The sequence below is a fragment of the Ascaphus truei genome, chromosome 3 (genome assembly GCF_040206685.1).
Source record: "Ascaphus truei isolate aAscTru1 chromosome 3, aAscTru1.hap1, whole genome shotgun sequence".
Taxonomy (NCBI): domain Eukaryota; kingdom Metazoa; phylum Chordata; class Amphibia; order Anura; family Ascaphidae; genus Ascaphus; species Ascaphus truei.
Window position 1 is genome coordinate 83,126,696 of NC_134485.1, and position 24,093 is coordinate 83,150,788.

At 46.2% G+C, this 24,093-nt stretch overlaps 1 protein-coding gene across 3 annotated transcripts in view; it reads right to left on the reverse strand.

Moving 5' to 3' along the window:
* PITPNM3 (PITPNM family member 3) overlaps positions 1 to 24,093 on the reverse strand; it is a 462,376-nt gene that overhangs the window by 103,809 nt on the left and 334,474 nt on the right. For all 3 annotated transcript variants that reach the window (XM_075594415.1, XM_075594416.1, XM_075594417.1), the window contains 2 exons: positions 21,253 to 21,442; positions 3,161 to 3,280 (listed from right to left, as the gene is read on the reverse strand). In XM_075594415.1, coding sequence (XP_075450530.1) covers positions 3,161 to 3,280; positions 21,253 to 21,442 — 310 coding nt within the window. The remainder of the gene's footprint in view (positions 1 to 3,160; positions 3,281 to 21,252; positions 21,443 to 24,093) is intronic.

A 24,093-nucleotide genomic window follows, 5' to 3' on the forward strand; every position in this document is an offset into this window, starting at 1 on the left:
TAATGTGCAAAATTCCTATTATCCAGATCTGGATCTGTTTTGACATTTCTCATTTGTAGTAATAGCAATAAAGCAATATATTGATACCTAGGATGATAACCCTTCTCCTACTGTGTACTATGGGTAAAAACTTTTGTTTGCTGTCCGTCTCAAAAAAATTCTATGGATTGCAATGACATTTTCTTTTATTTATAAATCTGACGCTGTTTTTCACACCAGTTTTGCAGACATTGATAAATAGCCATGTATGGCATCTTATTCAATATGGGGTGTAGCTGCTTCTCCATGTCAGGTAACGCCTGAATTTCATTCATTTAAATAGAGCACAGGGCGCAGCTGCATTACAGCTTGTTGCATAGAAGCTTAAGGGTTAGATCCACTAAAGGTCAATATTGCTGCATTAAAAAAACATTGAATTGTGGCAACCATTTTTTTCAATTACCGCCCTATTTACGAAGAATTATTTTGATATTCATTCTCATTTGCATACACTAAAATTGTGTTAACTCGGCTTTCAATATTGCTAGCAATACAAATAACCCATAGACACTTTTTTTTTACCATATGGTTATGTAACAGGATTTCTTACAAAACCCCATGGCAGAAAATTATGAAACCCCTTTGATGCCTGATGCATTGCAAGTTAAATACCCCACAAATAAAACACAAAGAGCATAACATCCATATGTGTAAATATCATTGACCATGACTAGCTGGTCACTTGGACCTTGAAGGGATATATATATATATATAGCTCAACCCCGTTTTAACGCGATGCGTTACAACACGAATCCGCTTATAACGCGATGCAAGTGTGGCTCCCAATTTTCATATATATGAATACTTCAAAACACGATTGTTGGTATCTTAAATACTTTATTGTACAATGCATACATATATATACACACACACACACACACACACACACACACACACAGACACACACACACACACACACACACACATATAATGCGATCCGTTTATAACGCAATGTGATTCTTTGGACCACAATCACAGCGTTATAAGGGGGTTGAGATATATATATATACACAACATTACCATTCTCTCGTCTGGTAAAGAAAGACTGCACTCGGTTCAGTAATCATGAAAATCTATATTGGGCATCTGAATAGAAAAGATAAATCACCCAATCCGACGTTTCGGTCCTGGAGGGACAGCCAGGACAAATGTCCCGGTCCCAGCTTCTCTGGGAAGCCCAGCTGGCCTGGACAGTTGGGCCTACCTTTCGGCAATGCCAGCACATGGGCGGGCCCCTCCAACACATCAACCTCACCCTCCAGCTGGGTCTTCGGCAGGGCCCCAGGTAGGCCCACGTGGTTTCTTGCCCTCCTCTGAGCTCCAACCATAGAGGCCCATACCTACTCCCCCAACCCCCCAGGCCCATATCTTCGCTCTGTCTCCTTTAGGACTCTTACCTACTCCTCTCCCCTCCAAGGCACATACCTACCCACCCAACCCCACTCCGAAGACCCTTACCTTCTTCCCTCCCTTCTCTAGACCCTTACTTACTCTTACAGACCCTACTCTCCCCCCCCCCAACCTAGGCCCATAGCCACTCCCCCCTCCAAGGCTCCTACACCCCTCCCCCCCAGACCATTACCTACACGCCCCCAGGCCCATACCTACTCCTTTTTCCCGGCTGTTACCTAATCTACCTTCTCTCCCAAAACCCTTAACTAATCTCCTGTCTCTCCTAAGACCCTTAGCTAAACCCTCCCAATACCTACTCCCCACCCCCACACCCTGGCCCATACCTTCTCCCAACCCAGGTCTATATCTATTCCCCTCCTCCCCACAGGCCCATACCTACACCTGCCTCCTTCAGGCCCATACCTACTCCCCCCCCCCCTCCCCCGAGCCATACCTACTCCTTACTCCCAAGACTCATACCTATGTCCCATCCCAGGCCCATACCTACTCACCACCTCCCACTCCCAAGGCCTGTACTATACATACATTACCTTCTTCTCCCCCCCCCCCCCCCCATAGCTCTTCCTCCCTAATCCCCATAGCTCCTTCGGCCTTCCCATAGCTCCTTCTCCCTTCTCCCCATAGTTCTTTCTCCGCCCCATACCTTGCACTCCCATACGTCTCTCTACCCCCCCCCCCCTACCAGATAGAGGTCCATACCTTCACCCCCTCCTTTCATTTGTCATAGGCCCAAGATTTCTGTTGGTGGCCCTGTATATATATATACAAATGTAAATACAACTGTATGCTCATCTGCATGTCTTAGGCAGGTCTGCAACCCGCCTTTCCCCATTATCACCCAGCACACAGCACTTCCACTGCAGCAAGGGATTCTGGGAAATGACATGCAAATGAGCACACAGTGCCACTTTTTGCTTCAAAAACCATTTTTAACATGGTTCCCTATAGGCTTAAGCTTGCTGCATGGTCACAGCTTTGAGCTATAAATGTAGCAACCCCCCAGAAGCCTATATGAGTATAACTTTTTTTCCAATCTTTAGCTTCTGTCTTTACTTCTGCACTGGGCTCTGAAGAAAGCTTAATTTGTACCTCTGATCACCTAATATTTCAAATGCTTATATCTCTTGAACAGAGCATCAGATTTAAAAAATAGAAAACGAATTGGAAAGGGCAATAATTGATCTTTTAAAGTAAGTAAAACAGTGTGGATTGTTGCCTTAATATGGTCTACATTTTTAATATTATGTATTTGTATCACTTATTCTAGGTTGGCTAGTCTTATCTAGCGTATCTTAATAGTGCCCATTATATACAAAGGCAACATGCTTAACATCAGCCTGGGGTGGCTGATAAAAATTGGCTATATTATTTGCATTAGCCCGATATCGCCAAGTATCTGACTTTTGGGAATAGCATGTGAACAATTAATGAGCCATTCAATCCTCATTTGCACGTGCATTTCATATGCAACAGTAAAAAATATTGCTCACATATCACCCCGAAAAAAATACCCCATTATCGTTGCTTTAACCCTTGCAATATGGCTTTAATAAATAGCACAATAAATAAAATTGGATGAAAATACAGATATTGCCAATTCGTTAATTTATCGACCTTTAGTGAACCCCACTATATGTATTTTACTCATGTAGGTCTAGCAAACAAAATGATACAGGTGACACTGGCTCCATATGGACCTCTCCAGTACCTGTATACTACTGACACTCCCTCTCCTGCTGCTGTTCTGGCTCTCCCCAGGCGTCTTGGCGCTGTAACACAGGGCATCGAACCCCAATATTCCTCCCACGCAGTCTCCAATCAGACAAACCTGGCGGAGCACAAATGTGAGCATATTAATTCCAGAATTAACAAAATATGCTTCCAAAGCACAAACACTGGACCTTTCAGCTCAAGCTAAACAACTGGGAGACATATTCCCCTTTTTATTATTTTTTCACAATATCCTTCTGTCACAAGGGCCTGCGATGTGTTGCATTTTTACCGTGGCCACAACAGCGTGACAAATAGGGATGATGAATAATAAAGAATTTACTGTATGCTATCTATATATATATATATATATATATATATATACAGTATATATATATATATATATATTATTGAGGCAAAAAGTGACACTGTGTGCTCAATTGCATGTCATTTCCCAGAATCCCTTGCTGCAGTGGAAGTGCTGTATGCTGGGTGATAATGGGGAAAGGCGGGGTTGCAGACCTGCCTAAGACATGCAGATGAGCATACAGTTATATTTGCATATATATATATATAGTTATACGTTACCGTTCCAAGGATTGGTAAACAAGAGACAGCACTCAATGTTGAAAATCAAAGTGTATTAGTGAAAGCAAAAATACATCCAGAAACCCAACGTTTCGGTCCTACAGAATGGGACCTTCCTCAGGAAGGACCGAAACGTTGGGTTTCTGGGTGTATTTTTGCTTTCACTAATACACTTTGATTTTCAACATTGAGTGCTGTCTCTTGTTTACCAATCCTTGGAACAGTAACGTATAACTACATTCTCTATATGGGACGTGCACCTATGGCTTACCAGCACCTATTGGAGTGCCAACTGCTTTATCTGACTATATCTATCTATCTATCTATCTATATATATAATGGAAATATTACTGTATGCTCATTTGCATGTCTTAGACAGGTCTGCAACCCCACTTTTAACCATTATCACCCAGCACTTCCACTGAAGCAAGGGATTCTGGGAAATGACATGCATATAAGCACACAGTGCCACCTTTTGCTTCAAAACCATAAACATGGTTCCCTATAGGCTTAAGCTTGCTGCATGGTCACAGCTTTGAGCACAGCCAGGGTTAAGATGCATAGCCAGCAAACCCATCCACAGACAGACTGTTTTGACCTTAATGGGTCTCCTCAGTGTGGGGTTGGTTATACTGGCTATGCAAAAAAAAAAAAATTAAGCAAGGGATAGGTTTTACCATACTTAGTTAAGTTATGGTGGGTAAAAAAGTGACAAAAACCCTCCATAGTAAAGCATATAGCAAATGGAAATATTACTGTATGCTCATTTGCATGTCTTAGACAGGTCTGCAACCCCGCCTTTCACCATTATCACCCAGCACACAGCACTTCCACTGCAGCAAGGGATTCTGGGAAATGACATGCAAATGAGCACACAGTGCCACCTTTTGCTTCCAAACCATAAACATAAATATATATATAAATTACAGTGACATAATCTGTGGCTTGCATTTTTTTAAATCTGATAATAAAGGAGTTCAAAGGCAAATGATGTGAGCTCATAGTTTTCACCCTTTGATTTTGTGATTTGGTTCATCATTGAAATTGTAAGGCAAGTTAGGTTTCTTTTTTTTCTGGAGGTTTTATGGAAGAGGGAGAAATGTGAGAAATTTAGCATGAAAAAGTGGTTTACAGGTACTGTACATATAGGAAGATGACCAACTAGTCATAATTGCGTCCAGACATGGCCCATATGGGGAGGTTCGAGGATTATGTGCAAGAGGGGAGATTTGTGCAGTAGGAGAGAGGTGCAAAGGCCCCTCACTAGGCTCCCTGGGTTAGGGAGTGAAAAGGCTCCCTCCCCTGTTGAGCTGGCTAGTTGGGGTGAAAAGGTTAATAAAATGGATGAGGGGTAAGAGATTACCATTGGAAGACAGGGAGAAAGGGCTGGCAGCAGCTATATGGGAAGGAGGAAGCTGGTAGTGACAGTCACGCGCTGCTCTAAAGTGAGAAAATCTCCCACCCGGTTTATATGTAGTCACTGTATATAGTATATGACGGTAATGGCATGGGTATATTTTCTTCTGTCATTGTGATGTTAATTGGGGGGATTATCATCACAGTTGTGGCAAAGTTGCTTTATTTGGAGGGATAAACCTTGTCAGAGTGGGGGGGGGGGGGTGAGGGAGGTGATATTTTGAGGTCTATAAAGGGCAGTTGTGTGAGAGGGAGTTGTATCTGTTGGGTGGTGGGTGCAGGAAACTGTCTCAGTGTGGTCGAATAATAATTTGGAAGGAGTCAGGTGCTGGGCGGTACCTGGCCCGGGCATGGTGTCACAGCTTAGCGCTGTTGGTCTTTCAAAAGGTTTGGGTACTCTGGCAGGGTGAAGTGGTTGTTAAATGTTTGTGTATAACATTATGGTTAATAAAGCTGTGGCCATTTTAACCTCAAGCTCGCTGTCCGTGGTTATTTCTGTTAAGGGTGGAAGGTGTTGGTTGGGAAGGGAGAAGAATGGCGATGGGGGTGGCTCAAGGCTACAAGGTCAGCTACAAGGTCAGCGGATATGCAAGCTTGGAGATGTAATGGTGTTTGTAGTTTCATGGGGGAAAAGGAACGAGAGAGGCGCCTATTTAATATACTACTGTGACGCCGCTTCCCAGGGATGGAGAAGAGCTCATCCCTATTCAAATGAACGAGACTAAAATCTTCTCCAGCATGGGGAAACGGCTTCACAGCATATTGAAAAAGGGTCAGAGAGGGAGAGATAACCAACAGCATAACAGGGTGCGTCCAGTTGGATTTTATAGTGGGGTCTGCAAAGCATTGCAAAGCAGTAAGTTGCAGACACAGGCAGCGAAGCAGTTACATGTGGGAAGGGAAGTGTGTTACTTAGGATGGAGCTTTCACTATATTGCAGCTCGAGTTTACCTTGCAAAGTGTGGCTGGTGTTTTAAAAGCAATGCATGCAAAGTTTTCTGGAAGGGAGTGCTGTGTTTACATGTGTGTACAATACCCTCCTCTAATTAGTGTAATGTTTCTTGGCCTAATCTTGCCTTCCAGGGCTGCGGGCAGGCATGCCACGCCAGTGCTTATTAAAGTGGCTTAAAGCCAGAGCCTGCTCAGAAATTCGGATATCCTCCAACATAAATCGCATTATTGTTATTAAACAAACAGATTACAGTGTGGGCGATGTGGGTGTTCTGCGCGTCTGAGGGGCTGTTATTTTTTCACATTAGATGTGCTAAAATTGGCCATATTTTTTCCCACTTAATCCCATTAAGCGCCATATTTTCCTGTCAGACTCTCAGATCACACATTACGAAGGCAGGCTCTCTCTTCTAATACATTCTCACGGATGGCAGTCTCATTTCTGCGTACGTGACAGAAAGAGCAACTTCTCCAGAGCAGGCAGAGCAATTATCAGCAAGCAATGACATTTTATTGCTTAAGAAGTCTGCAGTGTACAGTACTTCTTTGCAGAGCCCCTTCACTGTCAGAGGTAACAGACCTCAATGGTCAATTACGAAGTTAAAGCAGCAATCTTGTCTGCCATGTTTTTTTTTTTTTTTAAGATATCTTAATTGGGAACAACCCTTGCATTGACCGTAGGGCCAATCACACATTTGTTTGCAAGGTGGTGTAAGCCATATGTAGCAGGGACTTATTTACCCATGGTATCAGTGTATGTTAACGTTGTAATATTTGTAAATGTTATATTGTTATTACATTTCTTACATCTCATTGTATTGGGTTTTCTTTATCATTTGGTAAAAATGCAGAGGACTATGCTAATTCCATGAGCCTTGCAATAGCTCTTCTAGTGGCTAACAGGATTTGAGCGATGTATGTATATCATTATTTGTATAGCACCATCCATTAACATAGTGCTTCACAGCAGAAATATATACGTGACAGAATAACATGAGACATAACGGGAATAAGCGCTTCAAACATACAGTAAGATTAAACATTAGGAAAAGGAGTCCCTGCCCTGAAGAACTTGCAATCTAAGTGGTAACTAGGGAGAACTTAGAGTAGGGTAAGTGCTTATGGAAGGGGTCATGGTAAATATATAGTTCTAGTTAAGGGAGCTACCCAAATGATTCACTAGGCCGCATCCATAGTGCAGACTACGGCGCGAGCTATGTAGCTCGCACCGAAACAAACTCTAGGACGCCAATGTATATGCGCATAGTGCTCTCGCGCTAGCGCGTGCACATGCGCTACAAGGAGAGTAGTGCTTCACAATACAAACAAGTTTTTATTTACAGCACGACACCGGTTTCACGGAGAACGCAGAAGCTAGCGCGTTCCACTATAGACGCGGCCATAAAAAGGTTTGGAGAGAGGGTGTTTGTCGGATATTGAGGGGTGGGGCAGTGAGTGAGAAAGATTTTAGGCGGGAGAGGGCTTTAGATATAAAAGGGATAGGCTGTAGACATCCTCAAGTAAAACGCTAGCGGCGAGCAAGCGTATAATGAAAAATTAGGGCTGAGATAGAAGGAGAGGCAGAGGAGTGAATAGCTTTAAAAGTGAGAAGGAGAATTGTGTAAGTAGTACGGTCTTGAATAGGATGTCAGGAGAGGGATTTCAGCAGGAGAGATGCAGAGACAGATTTAGGAGAGAGTGAAGTCATTCTAGTAGCAGTGTTTAGAACAGTTTGTAGGGGAGACAGGTGAGAGGCCGGAAGGTTACTATAGCAGTAGAGTGTAAGAGAAAAGGGCGTATATTTGCAAGGAAAAATCGAGAGGTATTAGCAACATAGTGAATGCGAGGGATTAATATATTTATATTGGGTTGACAATAGAAAGACCCATTCGCCTTATTTTTAAATCTGAAATTCTGTTTTAGAGAAAACATGTTAAAATAAATATGTTCTTTTAGTTATCGCATACATCACTGCTTATCTTGAAAAAATTCCCCTACAGTGTAACTGTTTAATGAACTTTATCCATCTTTCTGATTTTATATTTATTTGTGTATTCATGCAAACTGCTGTAAAAAAACAAAAAAAAACAGAGAGGAAAGGTATACAAATAGGATCAACTCTGCAACTAAATATATGTAAGAATTACAATTTCTCCATTCTTCCCTCCTTACAACCATAAATTTATTATTTCACTTAAATATACACTATATTAAACATTCTCAAAATGATCTTCCAAATCACTAGTTAAAGCGTGTAGTTACATCAGATTAGTCCTGGCAGCTACTTCCTTCCCCGGACTGTTAATTTACATTACACAGACAGAAACTGCAACAGGGTTTGCCAATGTTTTTGAAGATGGAAATATGATCAATGTAATGGATGTAATGGATGTAGCCTTAATATTGACTCCTAGGCCTTGCATATTACTGGGTGCTTTCTCGAAGGTCTCGAAGGGAGACCTTTTGGATATTCAAGCTGAATAGCTTGATTCCAGGAGGTCTCAAAGAGAATCTGGACACTAGTACCATGGTCTCTCGTGTCCAGCTTCTCATTTTAGATCGTTGTATCAATTTTCATTCCCCTTGAGTTATATATCTATATCTATCTATCTATCTATCTATCTATCTATCTATCTATCTATCTATCTATCTATCTTCTATCTTCTTCTTCTTTATCTATATATTATTGAAACCATTGTATGTCCGTGTCTAGGGGGAATCTGATTGGTCTGTCAGCCGCCGCCCTCCCACGGCTCTCATTGGCTCACCCCCCCCCGTGTCACACCCCCCACTGCTCTCATTGGACAGTGTACCGCGCCCCCCTCCCCCCCGTGTGTCCCAACCTCCACACTTACACCGCGTGCCCCTCTGAGCGCAGTGCGGCCGCAGATTCTCCTCACCCAGCGCCCCTGCAACCCCCCCAGCCGCACCTCACACCCGGCCCGCCATCTGCCGCGAAACCCACCGGCCACACCCAGGCCGCAACCTCCATCCGCAACCCCGCCGAATCAGTCCCTCACACCCGCATTACCACCCCCCCTCGAAGCTCACCATCAGCCCCTCTCACCGTCGCCTCTCTCCCTGCCGCTCACCTCTCACCGTCGCCTCTCTCCCGCACGCCGTACACTTCCGGCCCTCGCCTCTCTCCCTCACGCCACACACTTCCGGCCCTCGCCTCTCTCCCTGCCGCTCACCTCTCCCGCACGCCGCATACTCCGCACAGGCCTGCACAACACGTGGCCCCACTGTGCGGACCGCGGCGGCTGCTCTCCTCCTTCCGAGCCCGCTCTCCCTCCCCCTGCGAGCCAAGCCCGCTCTCCCCTTCCTCCCCGGGGGAGCCGAGCCCGCTCTCAAGTGCAGAGCGAGCGCGCGCAGTCCCGCCGTGATCGGAGGTGATGTGAGGTGCAGGGGGATATGTGCAAGGGGAGGGGGGGATGATGATGTGCAAGGGGAGGGGGGGATGATGATGTGCAAGGGGAGGGGGGGTGATGATGATGTGCAAGGGGAGGGGGGGGTGATGATGATGTGCAAGGGGAGGGGGGGTGATGATGATGTGCAAGGGGAGGGGGGGCGATGATGATGTGCATGGGGAGGGGGTGGGTGATGATGTGCAAGGGGAGGGGGGGTGATGATGATGTGCAAGGGGAGGGGGGAGTGATGATGATGTGCAAGGGGAGGGGTGATTATGTGCAAGGGGGGGATGATGATGTGCAAGGGGGGGGATAATTATGTGCAAGGGGGTGGGTGATGATGTGCAAGGGGGGGGATGATTATGTGCAAGGGGGGGGGTGATGATGTGCAAGGGGGGGGTGATGATGGGGGATGATGATGTGCAAGGGGGGGATGATGTGCAGGGGGGGGATGATGTGCAAGGGGGGGATGATGATGTGCAAGGGGGGGTGATGATGTGCAAGGGGGGGTGATGATGTGCAAGGGGGGATGATGATGTGCAAGGGGGGATGATGATGTGCAAGGGTTGGATGATGATGTGCAAGGGGGGGTGATGATGTGCAAGGGGGGGTGATGATGTGCAAGGGGGGATGATGATGTGCAAGGGGGGATGATGATGTGCAAGGGGGGATGATGATGTGCAAGGGGGGGGATGATGATGTGCAAGGGGGGGGATGATGATGTGCAAGGGGGGGATGATGATGTGCAAGGGGGTGATGATGTGCAAAGGGGGGGGTGATGATGTGCAAGGGGGGGGTGATGATGTGCAAGGGGGGTGATGATGTGCAAGGGGGGGATGATGATGTGCAAGGGGGGGATGATGATGTGCAAGGGGGGGATGATGTGCAAGGGGGGGGTGATGATGTGCAAGGGGGGGATATGATGATGTGCAAGGGGGGGGGAATGATGATGTGCAAGGGGGGGGGGGATGATGATGTGCAAGGGGGGGGATGATGATGTGCAAGGGGTGGGGGTGATGATGTGCAAGGGGAGGGGGATGTTGATGTGCAAGGGGAGGGGGGGTGATGATGTGCAAGGGGAGGGGGGGGTGATGATGTGCAAGGGGAGGGGGGGTGATGATGCGCAAGGGGGGGGATGATGTGCAAGGGGAGGCACCCACCCGCGCGCCCACTCAGTCACCCACCCGCGCGCACACTCAGTCACCCACCCGCGCGCCCACTCAGTCACCCACCCGCGCGCCCACTCAGTCACCCACCCGCACGCGCACCTGCCCGCCCACCCGCTAACCCGCGCACCCACCCGCTAACCCGCGCACCCACTCAGTCACCCACCCGTGCGCCCACCCGCACGCGCACCCACCCGCTAACCCACTCAACCACTCAGTCACCCACCCGCCCGCTCACCCGCGCACCCACCCGCTAACCCGCGCACCCACTCACCCACTCAGTCACCCACCCGCGCACCCACTCAGTCACACACCCGCGCACCCACTCAGTCACCCACCCGCGCACCCACCCGCGCACCCACCCGTGCACCCACCCACCCGTGCACCCACCCGTGCACCCACCCACCCGTGCACCCACTCACTCGCGCACCCACTCACACGCGCACCCACTCACCTGTGCACCCGCGCACCCTCTCACCTGCGCACCCACCCGCGCACCCACCCGCGCACCCAGTCACTCACCTGTCTTTTGTGGAAAATATAAAAAGAAACAGGTTGCATTGTAATCTTTTTTCCGGTGTGACAATAACAAAACAGTTACGTTCAAGTTGTGCGCTAAAAAATATTTTTCCCTGGTAGGTGCGCTATGGGTTGGGTGGGGGGAGAAGGGGGGTGCCCTGCTCCTTTCATTTGTCCTGGGCCCCATGCTTTCTGTTGAAGACCCAGCTCCCGCCCGCCACCACAGCAGACACCCCGTCCCACAGTAAGTCCGCTGCCGCCATCCCCCCTGTCACACCCCCTGAAGCGCTATGTACATTAATGGCGCTATATAAATAAAGACATACAATACACACCGCACCCAAAGTCAGCCGCCGCAGAGATACCCGCAGGGTGCCACCGCACCCTGTCACTAATCCACCTGCAGTGAGCCGCAGAACCCTCCCGCTTGCAACTGGGGGGGGGGGCAGAATCAACCCTCCCGCCCCCCCATTGACACACTCGTGCCGAGCTCTGAAGGAAGGGGGGGGAAATCACTAACCAAAGGTGAGCAACCGCCGCTAACCTCTGAAGGGGGGGAGATTCCAACCCGCCCACCCAGGGAGACGCCGCCTAGCTGTGAAGGGGGGGGAATCCCAACCCTCCCGGCCACCCCCCCCCCCCCCAGTGACCTGCCGCCACAGAGCTATGAAGGCGGGGGGGGGGAGGGGGAAGAATTGGAGATGTGAAGGGGGAAATCGAAACTGTGAAGGGGGGGAAATGGAGATGTGAAAGGAGGGGGGTGAGCGTAGAGCGAGGCGGAGCGGGAAAATATCCCGGGCAACGCCGGGTATATAAGCTAGTTTATATATATATATGTAGTGACAAACGGCTCCCTTTATGTAGCGCTGCCGTTTGCCCAGGCTCTTCGCGACACAGTCTTCTAGGGTTTAACTTGTAGAAAAGGGGGACAAACACGTATATACACACAAGGGGCACTCAGCCCTCAACCTTCAGCGGTTTATTTTTCCATTAGTGACACTGAACATTTTAAACACTGTCACTTTAAGAAACAAAAGAAATCATAAAAGGAAACATCTACTCCTGTCAGGAGTCAAACTCACATGCATATCCCTATCTGCAATGTTGGCTGGGTAAGCCATTTACCAACTTTAAAAAAACACACAGAGATAATATTGAGTCCTTAACTGTCAGATGGGGACAGTGTCCAAATAGATTCTCAGATCCTGCAACACGTGGGGAGGCCGTTTACCCAAACCTGGATACAGGGGAGCAGCAAACCTCACTGCAATATATTCCTGTTCCTCAATTAGGAGAGCAGGTGAGGGAAATCAGACCCATTGTAAAGTCTGGTATGGATTTCCTATCCAAGGCCTTAGTGACTGTGAATCTGTGGAGCGAATCACTTTCATACTAAGTCTGCACTTTCTTCTATAAATCAGACAGAAAGCTGCCCACTATCCTGGGACTATGTCACTATGTGTGTGTGTGTATATATATACACACATATATCTTGTTAGTCTTTTGTGTGTATATATATATATATATATATATATATATATATATATATATATATATATATATATATATATATATATATACATATACATACATACATATATAGTGCAGAATAAATGAGTTCTTCAGTATTAGGTGATACCTTTTTATTGGACTAACAATTTATGTCATATGACAAGCTTTCGAGAGTTCTCCTCTCTTCTTCAGGTCAAGCAATACTGATATACAAAGGATTCAGTGGCTAAAGCAGTGTAGAGAGAGGAAAAAAAAAACAACAGATATTTACTGTAGATAAGGTAGGGTGTTAAGTGTTTGAAGACAGGGGACAGTGTCAAAGAAAGGTGGGGAGGGAAAGGGATGCTGGAGGGGAGAGAAAGTGTGGATAAGAATTGAGGCAAGCAGGATAATTACAAACAATGTTGATAGGGTGTGAGAAAACCCATGTCCGCATTAAGTCCTTTGGTTTTGGTGTCAAAGAGTCTTATCATTCTGAGTTCAAATGTTTTCCGTTCTTGGGTGCATTTAAACATTCCATTGAGGATTTTGATTTTTAAATCATTTATGGAATGATCTGGTTTCCTCTCTCTACGCTGCTTTAGCCACTAAATCCTTTGTATATCAGTATTGCTTGACCTGAAGAAGAGAGGAGAACTCTCGAAAGCTTGTCCTATGACATAAATTGTTAGTCCAATAAAAAAGGTATCACCTAATGCTGAAGAACTCATTTATTCTGCCCTATCGCAACTGGACTATCACGGCTATTTTCTGCTTTATATATATATATACATACATCCACAAAAGACTAACAAGATCCCTAAGATAGCACTCAAATAAACCTACTTATCAATAAAACATGCAACAAAACAAGGTACAATAGTCAATATAGAAAAATGGTTTTAATTAAATGCAGAAGGTTTATTTGTACCTTCCAATTTTTCTTTAACTATTTCAGTTATTGTTTATAGATAGGTTTATTATCTTGGTCTATTAGTGGAGCTTTACAGTCATTTGTTTACAGATGTTTTGTATGCAATTTTTCCTTGCTAATTATTGAGATTTGCTGCCATCAGTGTTTGTATGTTTTTAATGTTAGTATGATCTTCTGCATTTAATTAAAACCATTTTCCATTTTCCTATATTGACTATTGTACCTTGTTTTGTTGCATGTTTATTGATAAGTAGGTTTATTTGAGTGCTATCTTAGGGATCTTGTTAGGATTTTGTGTGTTCATATATTCGTTTGATCCCTTAGCACCACCAGTTCCTTAGCTTATTTATATTATTTTTGGTTCTAGTTTGAATTAATTATGATTTTAATATTATTATGTTTTTGGAACAGGGTTTTCTAGCCTTTGTTTGTATATATAGTGTGAGCGACACCCTTTAGTGTATGTTTGATACATATTTTTTATTATTATTTTTTTATTATTATTATATATTCCTTATTTTTTATTGATTGGATAGGGTATCATTTAGAGTCGTATTTATATGTGTATATATATATATATATATATATATATATATATATATATATATTTATTTATTTTTATACACAAATTGGGTTATTTTATTTAATATACCCCGTGTTGATATTTCCATTTTGTTAGGTGGTTAATATTGAGTATATTTCTCTTGTGTTAGTATGCTGGTTTATGGTGGCATGCTTTGTTTGTATATCAGCAGGCATGTTTATCCATTATTGACACTTTTTTATACATACATATGTTTTATTGTCTTACATTATTGTCTTTCTTGTTTATTTTGTTTTTCTTATCTTCATAATTTTTGAATTATATAGTTTATGATGATTATGGACATTAGTCAGTTTTATCATTAATTCAATAAGCCATTATATACTGCATTTAGAATTGAAGTTCAATCAATGCTTTATTGGGATCCATCTATCAGGACTTTCCATCTGGACTATAAATATTCAAGGCTACCTCTTTTTGGACACACCCCTGATGAAGTCAGTGCATCAGCTGACAAAACGTGATGGGCTACATCACTACTTTGAGTACGATCAGCTGTGTGAGGGAATCCCCTAGGCTGGGGCTGTTTGGAGGTTGAAAAGAGTGTGCAGGCTGTTTTTTCCTGGTGGCGTTTTCGGCGCGCACTTTGTTGGGAAGGGAACCGTGGAGTTGGAATCAGTGCTCACGGGCTATCTGCCTGTTCATCTCATCTGGCTCTTATGCTCACCAGCGGTAATAACGGTTACCCATTTGTATTCTGATCCGGTAGTCGATTGTTATCAAGACATCTGCAATACATCATCACAGTGTTCCCGGATCAGCACATCTTGGCTGTCCTGCTGTTCATCTGAGATGCCTAGCTGACGGGACAGTGAATATATTTCTCCTGGATCAAATACACTCCTTCATCATTGGTGAGACCGTTCTTTATTTCTTCTCTCCTCAGGATATCTCCTAATTCTGCCACAGGACTGACAACCCAGACTTTCTACAGTCAACATATGGATGTCGTATATCTGATATGCCAATTAGCTATAATCATTCAGCCTACTGCACACCTTTGGCAACCAGCTTGCATTGCGCCCCAACCTGAGTACTAACTTTTTCGCCTCCACACTGAGTATTAACTCCTGTTTGGCACATTGTATTGTTTTTATACATTTATGTACATTGTATTTTTATTGTATCCACCATCTATTTCTCTCTATAGGGAACTGGTTCTCCCTGTTTTTATTAAACTGTCGCATTTATATAATACAGGATTTTGCGCTGTGTGTTCTTTTTACTGATATTTATTGGATTTGGATAATCCGGTTTAGAGCTGCATTTTCCTATATTAATATATTTGCTGTGTAACTACTTGGTAACGGTTATTAAATCACTTCGTTTATACCTAATATTTAGTTATAATATATTATATATATATATACACTTATATATATATATATATATATATATATATATATATATATATATATATATATATATATATATATATATGTATATGTATGCACCTTAACCCTGGCTGTGCTCAAAGCTGTGACCATGCAGCAAGCTTAAGCCTATAGGGAACCATGTTAAAAATGGTTATTGAGGCAAAAAGTGACACTGTGTGCTCATTTGCATGTCATTTCCCAGAATCCCTTGCTGCAGTGGAAGTGCTGTATGCTGGGTGATAATGGGGAAAGGCGGGGTTGCAGACCTGCCTAAGACATGCAGATGAGCATACAGCTATATTTGCATATATATATATATATATATATATACAGTGCTTGACAAATCACCCAAAAATCTACTCGCCGAACCAAAAAATCTACTCGCCACCTAGTCCCGCCCCCAACCCCGCCTCTAGTCCCACCCCCAACCCCGCCTCTAATCCCGCCCCCAGCCCCGCATTTAAAAAAACCCATAAATGAAATAAATTTAATACATTTCTAGTAAGAACATTCGTTTTTGACATAAGTTTATTTATTGTATTACATTATACTACAATTAGTCCTTGTTTTGTGTGTGTGTATGTGTGTGTATAAATGTCGAATCTAGAAAAAAAAGCCAGATGTGAATGACTAGTTTCCTGCACCCCTTAACTAGTGCCTGGATGCCCCCGCTTCAGAATATTTAAAGCAGCAATCCCACCTGGGATCTTACCTGATCCGCAGACCCTCAATGTCCAGGTACCTCATTCCCACAATGTTATACATTGGAGGGGATGTGTTCCCTACCTGTCTTCTGGGTTACGGGGGATTCCAATGTCTTCTGTGTGAAGCTTGAGTCAGATCTGGAAGAAAGCAGTATAGGTTATTTCGGTGTAGTATAGGGCAGTTAAGATATACAGGGTAAATAAAATATCCAGATCCAGATTGTGAGACAGAGAGAGGGCGAGACAGAGAGAGGGCGAGACAGAGAGAGGGCGAGACAGAGAGAGGGCGAGACAGAGAGAGGGCGAGACAGAGAGAGAGAGAGGGTGAGAGAGAGACGGAGAGAGGGTGAGAGAGAGACGGAGAGAGGGTGAGAGAGAGACGGAGAGAGGGTGAGAGAGAGACGGAGAGAGGGTGAGAGAGAGACGGAGAGAGGGTGAGAGAGAGACGGAGAGAGGGTGAGAGAGAGACGAGAGAGGGTGAGAGAGAGATGGAGAGAGGGTGAGAGAGGACGGAGAGAGGGTGAGAGAGAGACAGAGAGAGGGTGAGAGAGAGACAGAGAGAGGGTGAGAGAGAGACCGAGAGAGGGTGAGAGAGAGACGGAGAGAGGGTGAGAGAGAGGGTGAGAGGGAGAGAGAGAGGGAGAGAGGGAGAGACAGAGGGAGAGAGAGAGGGTGAGAGACGGAGGGTCACTGTGGGGTGATGGGGTGACTGGGTGGGGTGATGGGGTGACTGGGTGGGGTGATGGGGTGACTGGGTGGGTGATTGGGTGGGGTGACTGGGTGGGTGATTGGGTGGGGTGATTGGGTGGGGTGACTGGGTGGGGATTACTGACTGACTGGGTGGGGATTACTGACTGTCTGACTGGGTGGGGTGACTGGGCAGGGGGGTGGGATGACTGACTGGGTGGGGGGGTGACTGACTGGGTGGGGGGGTATGACTGACTGACTGGGTGGGGGGGGGTATGACTGTGACTGGGTGGGGGGGGGGTATGACTGACTGGGTGGAGGGGGTATGACTGGGTGGGGGGGTATGACTGGGTGGGGGGGTATGACTGACTGGGTGGGGGTGTATGACTGACTGGGTGGAGGGGGTATGACTGGGTCGGAGAGGGGGTATGACTGGGTGGGGGGGGTTATGACTGACTGGGTGGGGGAGGTTATGACTGACTGGGTGGGGGGGTATGTTTGACTGGGTGGGGGGGGGTATGATTGACTGGGTGGGGGGGGGGTATGATTGACTGGGTGGGGGGGGTATGATTGACTGGGTGGGGGGGGGTATGACTGACTGGGTGGGGGGTATGACTGACTGGGTGGGGGTGTATGACTGACTGGGTGGAGGGGGTATGACTGGGTGGGGGGGGTTATGACTGACTGGGTGGGGGAGGTCATGACTGACTGGGTGGGGGGTATGTTTGACTGGGTGGGGGGGTATGATTGACTGGGTGGGGGGGTATGACTGACTGGGTGGGGGGTATGACTGACTGGGTGGGGGAGTATGACTGACTGGGTGGAGGGGTATGACTGACTGGGTGGGGGGGTATGACTGACTGGGTGGGGGGGTATGACTGACTGGGTGGGGGTGTATGACTGACTGGGTGGAGGGGGTATGACTGGGTGGGGGAGGGGGTATGACTGGGTGGGGGGGGTTATGACTGACTGGGTGGGGGAGGTTATGACTGACTGGGTGGGGGGGTATGTTTGACTGGGTGGGGGGGGTATGATTGACTGGGTGGGGGGGGGGGTATGATTGACTGGGTGGGGGGGGGGTATGACTGACTGGGTGGGGGGTATGACTGACTGGGTGGGGGTGTATGACTGACTGGGTGGAGGGGGTATGACTGGGTGGGGGGGTATGACTGGGTGGGGGGGGTTATGACTGACTGGGTGGGGGAGGTCATGACTGACTGGGTGGGGGGGTATGTTTGACTGGGTGGGGGGGTATGTTTGACTGGGTGGGGGGGTATGACTGACTGGGTGGGGGAGTATGACTGACTGGGTGGAGGGGTATGACTGACTGGGTGGGGGGGTATGACTGACTGGGTGGGGGGGTATGACTGACTGGGTGGGGGAGGTTATGACTGACTGGGTGGGGGGGTATGTTTGACTGGGTGGGGGGGGGTATGATTGACTGGGTGGGGGGGTGTATGATTGACTGGGTGGGGGGGTATGACTGACTGGGTGGGGGGTATGACTGACTGGGTGGGGGTGTATGACTGACTGGGTGGAGGGGGTATGACTGGGTGGGGGGGTATGACTGGGTGGGTGGGGGGGTATGACTGGGTGGGGGGGGTTATGACTGACTGGGTGGGGGAGGTCATGACTGACTGGGTGGGGGGGTATGTTTGACTGGGTGGGGGGGTATGATTGACTGGGTGGGGGGGTATGACTGACTGGGTGGGGGGGGTATGACTGACTGGGTGGGGAGGTATGACTGACTGAGGGGGTATGACTGACTGGGTGGGGGGGGTATGACCTACTGGTGGGGGGGTATGACTGACTGGGTGGGGGGGAGTATGACTGACTGGGTGGGGGGGAGTATGACTGACTGGGTGGGGGGGAGTATGACTGACTGGGTGGGGTGGGGGGATGACTGACTGGGTGGGATGGGGGGATGACTGACTGGGTGGGGGGATGACTGACTGGGTGGGGTGGGGGGATGACTGACTGGGTGGGGGGATGACTGACTGGGTGGGGTGGGGGGATGACTGACTGGGTGGGGTGGGGGGATGACTGGGTGGGGTGGGGGGATGACTGGGTGGGGGGATGACTGGGTGGTGTGGGGGGATGACTGACTGGGTGGGGTGGGGGGATGACTGACTGGGTGGGGTGGGTCGATGACTGGGTGGGGGGATGACTGGGTGGGGTGGGGGGATGACTGGGTGGGGTGGGGGGATGACTGGGTGGGGTGGGGGGGTACCTTTGGTGTCCTACACGTTCTCTCTCTCTCTTACACACACACACACACACACACACGCACTCACGCACTCACGCACTCACTCACGCACTCACTCACTCATACATACATACACACACACACTCTCATACACACACACTCTCTGTGTGGGGGGGGGGGGGGGAGGGGTAGCGGATGCAGCCACAGGAGCGGAACCGGAGGGCAAGCAGGAAATCCCCTGCCCCGCGCGAGCAGCCACGGGGACAGGAGCGGAGACCAAAGGGGAAGCAGGTTTGGGAGGGGGGGGGGAACATTCCCCGCTGTCATCTCCTGCCCCGGGCGTGCAGCCACGGGGACAGGAGCGGAACCGGAGGGCAAGCGGGACGGGGGAGTGGGTGGGGGGGGAAATCCCCTGCCGTCATCTCCTGCCCCGCGCGAGCAGCCACGGGGACAGGAGCGGAGACTGAGGGGATGAGAGGGGAAGCGCGAGCAGGAGACAGGGACCGCGCACGCGAGGAGCAGCCATTACTTACCCCTGCAGAGAAGGGCTCCATTCCACGTCACGACCGCGTCACGGCCAATCAGCCAGGAAGATATTTTTATTTATTTATTTATTTATTTAAATAAAAAAATGGGTGGGGAAGCGGAGACAGCCACGGGGACCGAGGGGAACACCCCTGCTGGCATCGGGAGCAGCCACTGGCACTGGGGGAAAGCGGGGACCGTAGGGCAACCGGGACGGGGGAACATCGCCCGCTGTCATCTCCTGCCCCGCGCGAGCAGCCACAGGGACAGGAGCAGAACCGGAGGGCAAGCGGGGCAGGGGGGGGGGGGGAGATGGGGGGAGAAATCCCCTGCTGTCATCTCTTGCCCGACAGGAGCGGAGACTGGAGGGGATGAGGAGGGAAGCGCGGGCAGGAGACGGAGATGGACTGCGCGCGCGAGGAGAAGCCATTACCCCTGCAGAGAAGGGCTCCATTCCGCGTCACGACCAATTGGCCAATCAGCCAGGAGGATATTTTTTTTGTTATTTATTTTTTTTAATTTTTTTAAAATTTGCGCAGAGCAGGGGGAAAAAGTAGCTGGCCACGGGCCAATTTCCATTCGCACCTGGCAAGTGGGCGACCGGGTTTGTCGAGCACTGTATATATATATATATATATATATATATATATATATATATATATATATATATATATATATAGTATGATTGTTTGAGTGCTTTTTTTCCCTTTGTATGTATGTACAGTATGTGTGTGTATGTATATATATATATATATATATATATATATATATATATATATATATATATATATATATATATATATATTTAATATATTTCCCGACTCACCTTACAAACATTGTATTTTTATTGTATCCACCATGTATTTCTATCTATAGGAAACTGGTTCTTCCTGTTTTTTATTAAACTGTCCGCATTTATATAATACAGGATTTTGCACTATATATATATATATATATATATATATATATATATATATATATAACACACACATTCCCAGCACGCTCTAACTCCAACACCCACCACATTATTATATATATATATATATATATGTATATGGAGTTGCCCACCCCTTTACTAAGGCAAAGTTGGTGCAGAGAAAGACGTATTGCCCCATTTTTAGGAGCACGTTCATGTTAAGTGTTAAAAACTATTACTTATATCTGGTGCAAATAGTTAAAAGCCAGTAAATTACAGCACCTAAAAAACTTGGTTGGTTTTTGATGTAGATTAAAAAGGGAGAATGTGACACACTGACCTAACTCCTCCTATGGCCCTTCCCAAATCGCAAGCTGAAGCACATGGGGCCAAAATTGGATTAGTTTAGGAGGTAAGTGTTGCTAAACCTTGGCACCCTTTAGTGAATATGGGTCATTGATGGATAGTGGCGCATGATGAAAATGACACTACATGTGTCGGTTCTGCTCTAAAATTGCTTTAGCACATACCCCACCCCCTCTATTATTGCATGTGCATCAAGATGCTGAACTGTACACAGTGGTTATGGAAAGATACCTGTCCATTAAAGCCGGCCCCATCTGGAGACTTCAGGAATTCATTGTAAACTTGGTTTGCTCTGTTGATCACCATAGCAACTGCATCTTGGTACTGGGGGGAAGAAATGGCCAGCAGCGGCAAGGCAGCTAAGGGGATGTGATCTTCACTAATGCTCAGGCAGTTCTCGTCGTAGCTGTAAGGGTTAAGGCTGGAAAAGAGAAAACAACCTTTAAAAGTCAATAAAAGAGGGTGGTCAGAGCCTCAGTGTTATCTTTGTCACTGACATATCCACACGGGAAAATATGGGAGATGAATCTCTCCAAACTATATATGCATTGCAGGTCCTTCTGCCTGCAAAGAGGTTAACTAGAGATGCAAGCTGCGATACCCAAATTCAAAGTCATACAAAGCTCGGATGTTTGAAGTTCCCAGTGCCGAGGCCGTCTTTCTCATTGCTAGTCAGAGATCAAAATAAACTTCTGCAGGCGTAGAAAACACATGAAACAGGACTAGAATGTCTTCCTGATGTGACACAGCCATTTCTAGGCGTCAATATCCTAGAGCTTCTGATTACACTGAAAACATATATATTCAAAAAACAGTCAATTGCAAAAAAAAAAAAATTCTCGCTCCTGATTTTGTGACCTTTTTTAAAATTATTTTTTTTAATAACTGTTTTGTGAGCTCTGAATCTTTTTTGATACTGGTGCACAGAATTGTGCGGTCACGCGAGGCTGTCGCAACCAGTTTGAGTTGGGACGTTCCCTACAAATCCCTGCTCCATTTTAAAACTTATATTTTTATTGAAATTTTCAACAGTGAAATTGGAGGGGGTGAGGTACCGAAAAAAAAATAGAGAAAGAGGGTGGGAGGGGCGGGGGGACGGGGGACGGACGGACAACCCTCTTGTACAGAATTATTTCAACAATCACATTTCATACCATACAACATTATATAGATGACACATTCCTCTCTACACTCCGGAACCCTGCTTTCCCTACTCCATTTTCAATCTCATGGTTTTTGTGAAAACCTTTTACAACCTTTTCTATGTCTATATTCATTTTGTTGTTCTACCTACACTTTTCAGGACCTGCTCGGTGTAGGACATTTGGCCAGCGGTAGAGTGTAAAGGATTGGAACCAGGGGTCTTCAAGAGCTGAATCGCAATATTTTCAGCTCCGGCAACCTGGTTTCCAAGATACGTACTGGTCAATTTACCGGTATTACATCCTGGTTTTGAGTAGGGATTTAAATGGCCGTCCAATTGGATGCCATAATCAATGATGTTGTGGCTTCTTATTGGCCTGAGATGTGGCAGCCATTTTCTTTCCCCTGGAGGGAAATTTAAACCCGGTAACTTCCCCTGTAAGTATATCGGCAACTGTAGGGCCCCCAGGTTCCCATCCTGTTAATAAATGAGGGTTTAAAAAAAAAGGAGTAGGGGGATTAGTGCTTTAATATAGGACCCTAGTAGACAAAGTATACTAGCTCATATTTATTAAGAGGTGCTATTCTACAAGACACTTTCACATGAATGAGTCGGAAGGTGTCTTGTACAATAGTTCCGCTTAGCAAAGATGGGCCAGTATACTTTGTCTACTGGGGCCTTACTTCTGTGGTAAGCACACTTTTCCAAAATGGTACTAGTCAGGTCAGTGTCCTCCCCTGAACTACCATGTACAGTAGAGTTCTAAATAGCAGAAACATGCTCCTTAGCATTGCATCAAGTTTCCATTTAAAAACAGGCACCCTTTCATAGCTAGTAAATTGCACATTTATACTGCCGTTACTTGATATAACCCATTATTAAATCACCTTGTCTCTAATTCCAGTTGTAATTGTACAGCCCTTGGGGTGGAAAGCTCCTTTGTAAGATCTCTATATTGAATATATGTGCAAATACGTAACATACCCTGTATCGTAACATAACCAAATATATTAAAGAAAACTCTAAACCTAATAATACATTACATTTGCCGTTTCACTCAGCCATATGTTTTCCAAAAAAAATATGTAATTTTGCTAAAACTTGATTTTTTTTTTTTAAATATTCAACTTTATTGTTTTCTGAATCTAGATTTGGAAAAATACATCTATCTTATGTACTGTATTTGGTTCAGCTTCAGACCTAAATAATTTATACTTCAACTGGTGTAAGTAATTGAAACCCGGTTTGCTATGAAAGAGGCAGTTGTGTTCTGCTCACATCAGTACATTATGAGATTGAGATTTTAGCTCTTGCAGAAATCAAGTATGTGTTACAGGCAAACTACGCAATTCATTATTAACTTTTTCTTATGATACATCGAAAGCAGAATTACCCAAGGAAACTCATTGATTTCTTGTCTACATGCTGCATCTCTTTTGTTTCTAACACATGAGTGTGTGCACTGGGACACACTACACATACAAAACAACAATACAACAACAAATACAGTGGACTATACATGGTGTTTCTGAGCAATGGAATGCGGATAGACTCTCTATGAACCAGTCTTTCCTTTGCGTGGGCTGATAACAATATCTTTATTTGCCTAATGGGGATTTATTTCACATGCTTCCTTTCCTATATGTGCACTACTGTCTGATTAAGACAGATGGATATATCCCTGCATCTATGCCCATGTTCTTTACGATTTCAGTAACATCAACATTTAACCGTGGGGTCCACTTAGACCTTTCTGTCCCCATCACTCTACATTATTTTTTAACCCAGTGTGTTGTTCGCTGACAGCCGTTTTCCTGAAGTGAGGAGTGCCCACCTAGAGAAACTCACTGCTGCTATCCAGAACTTTAATAATACAGAAGAGAACCAAAAAATAGCGATCCTCCTGGGAGAAGATGAAACCACAGCAG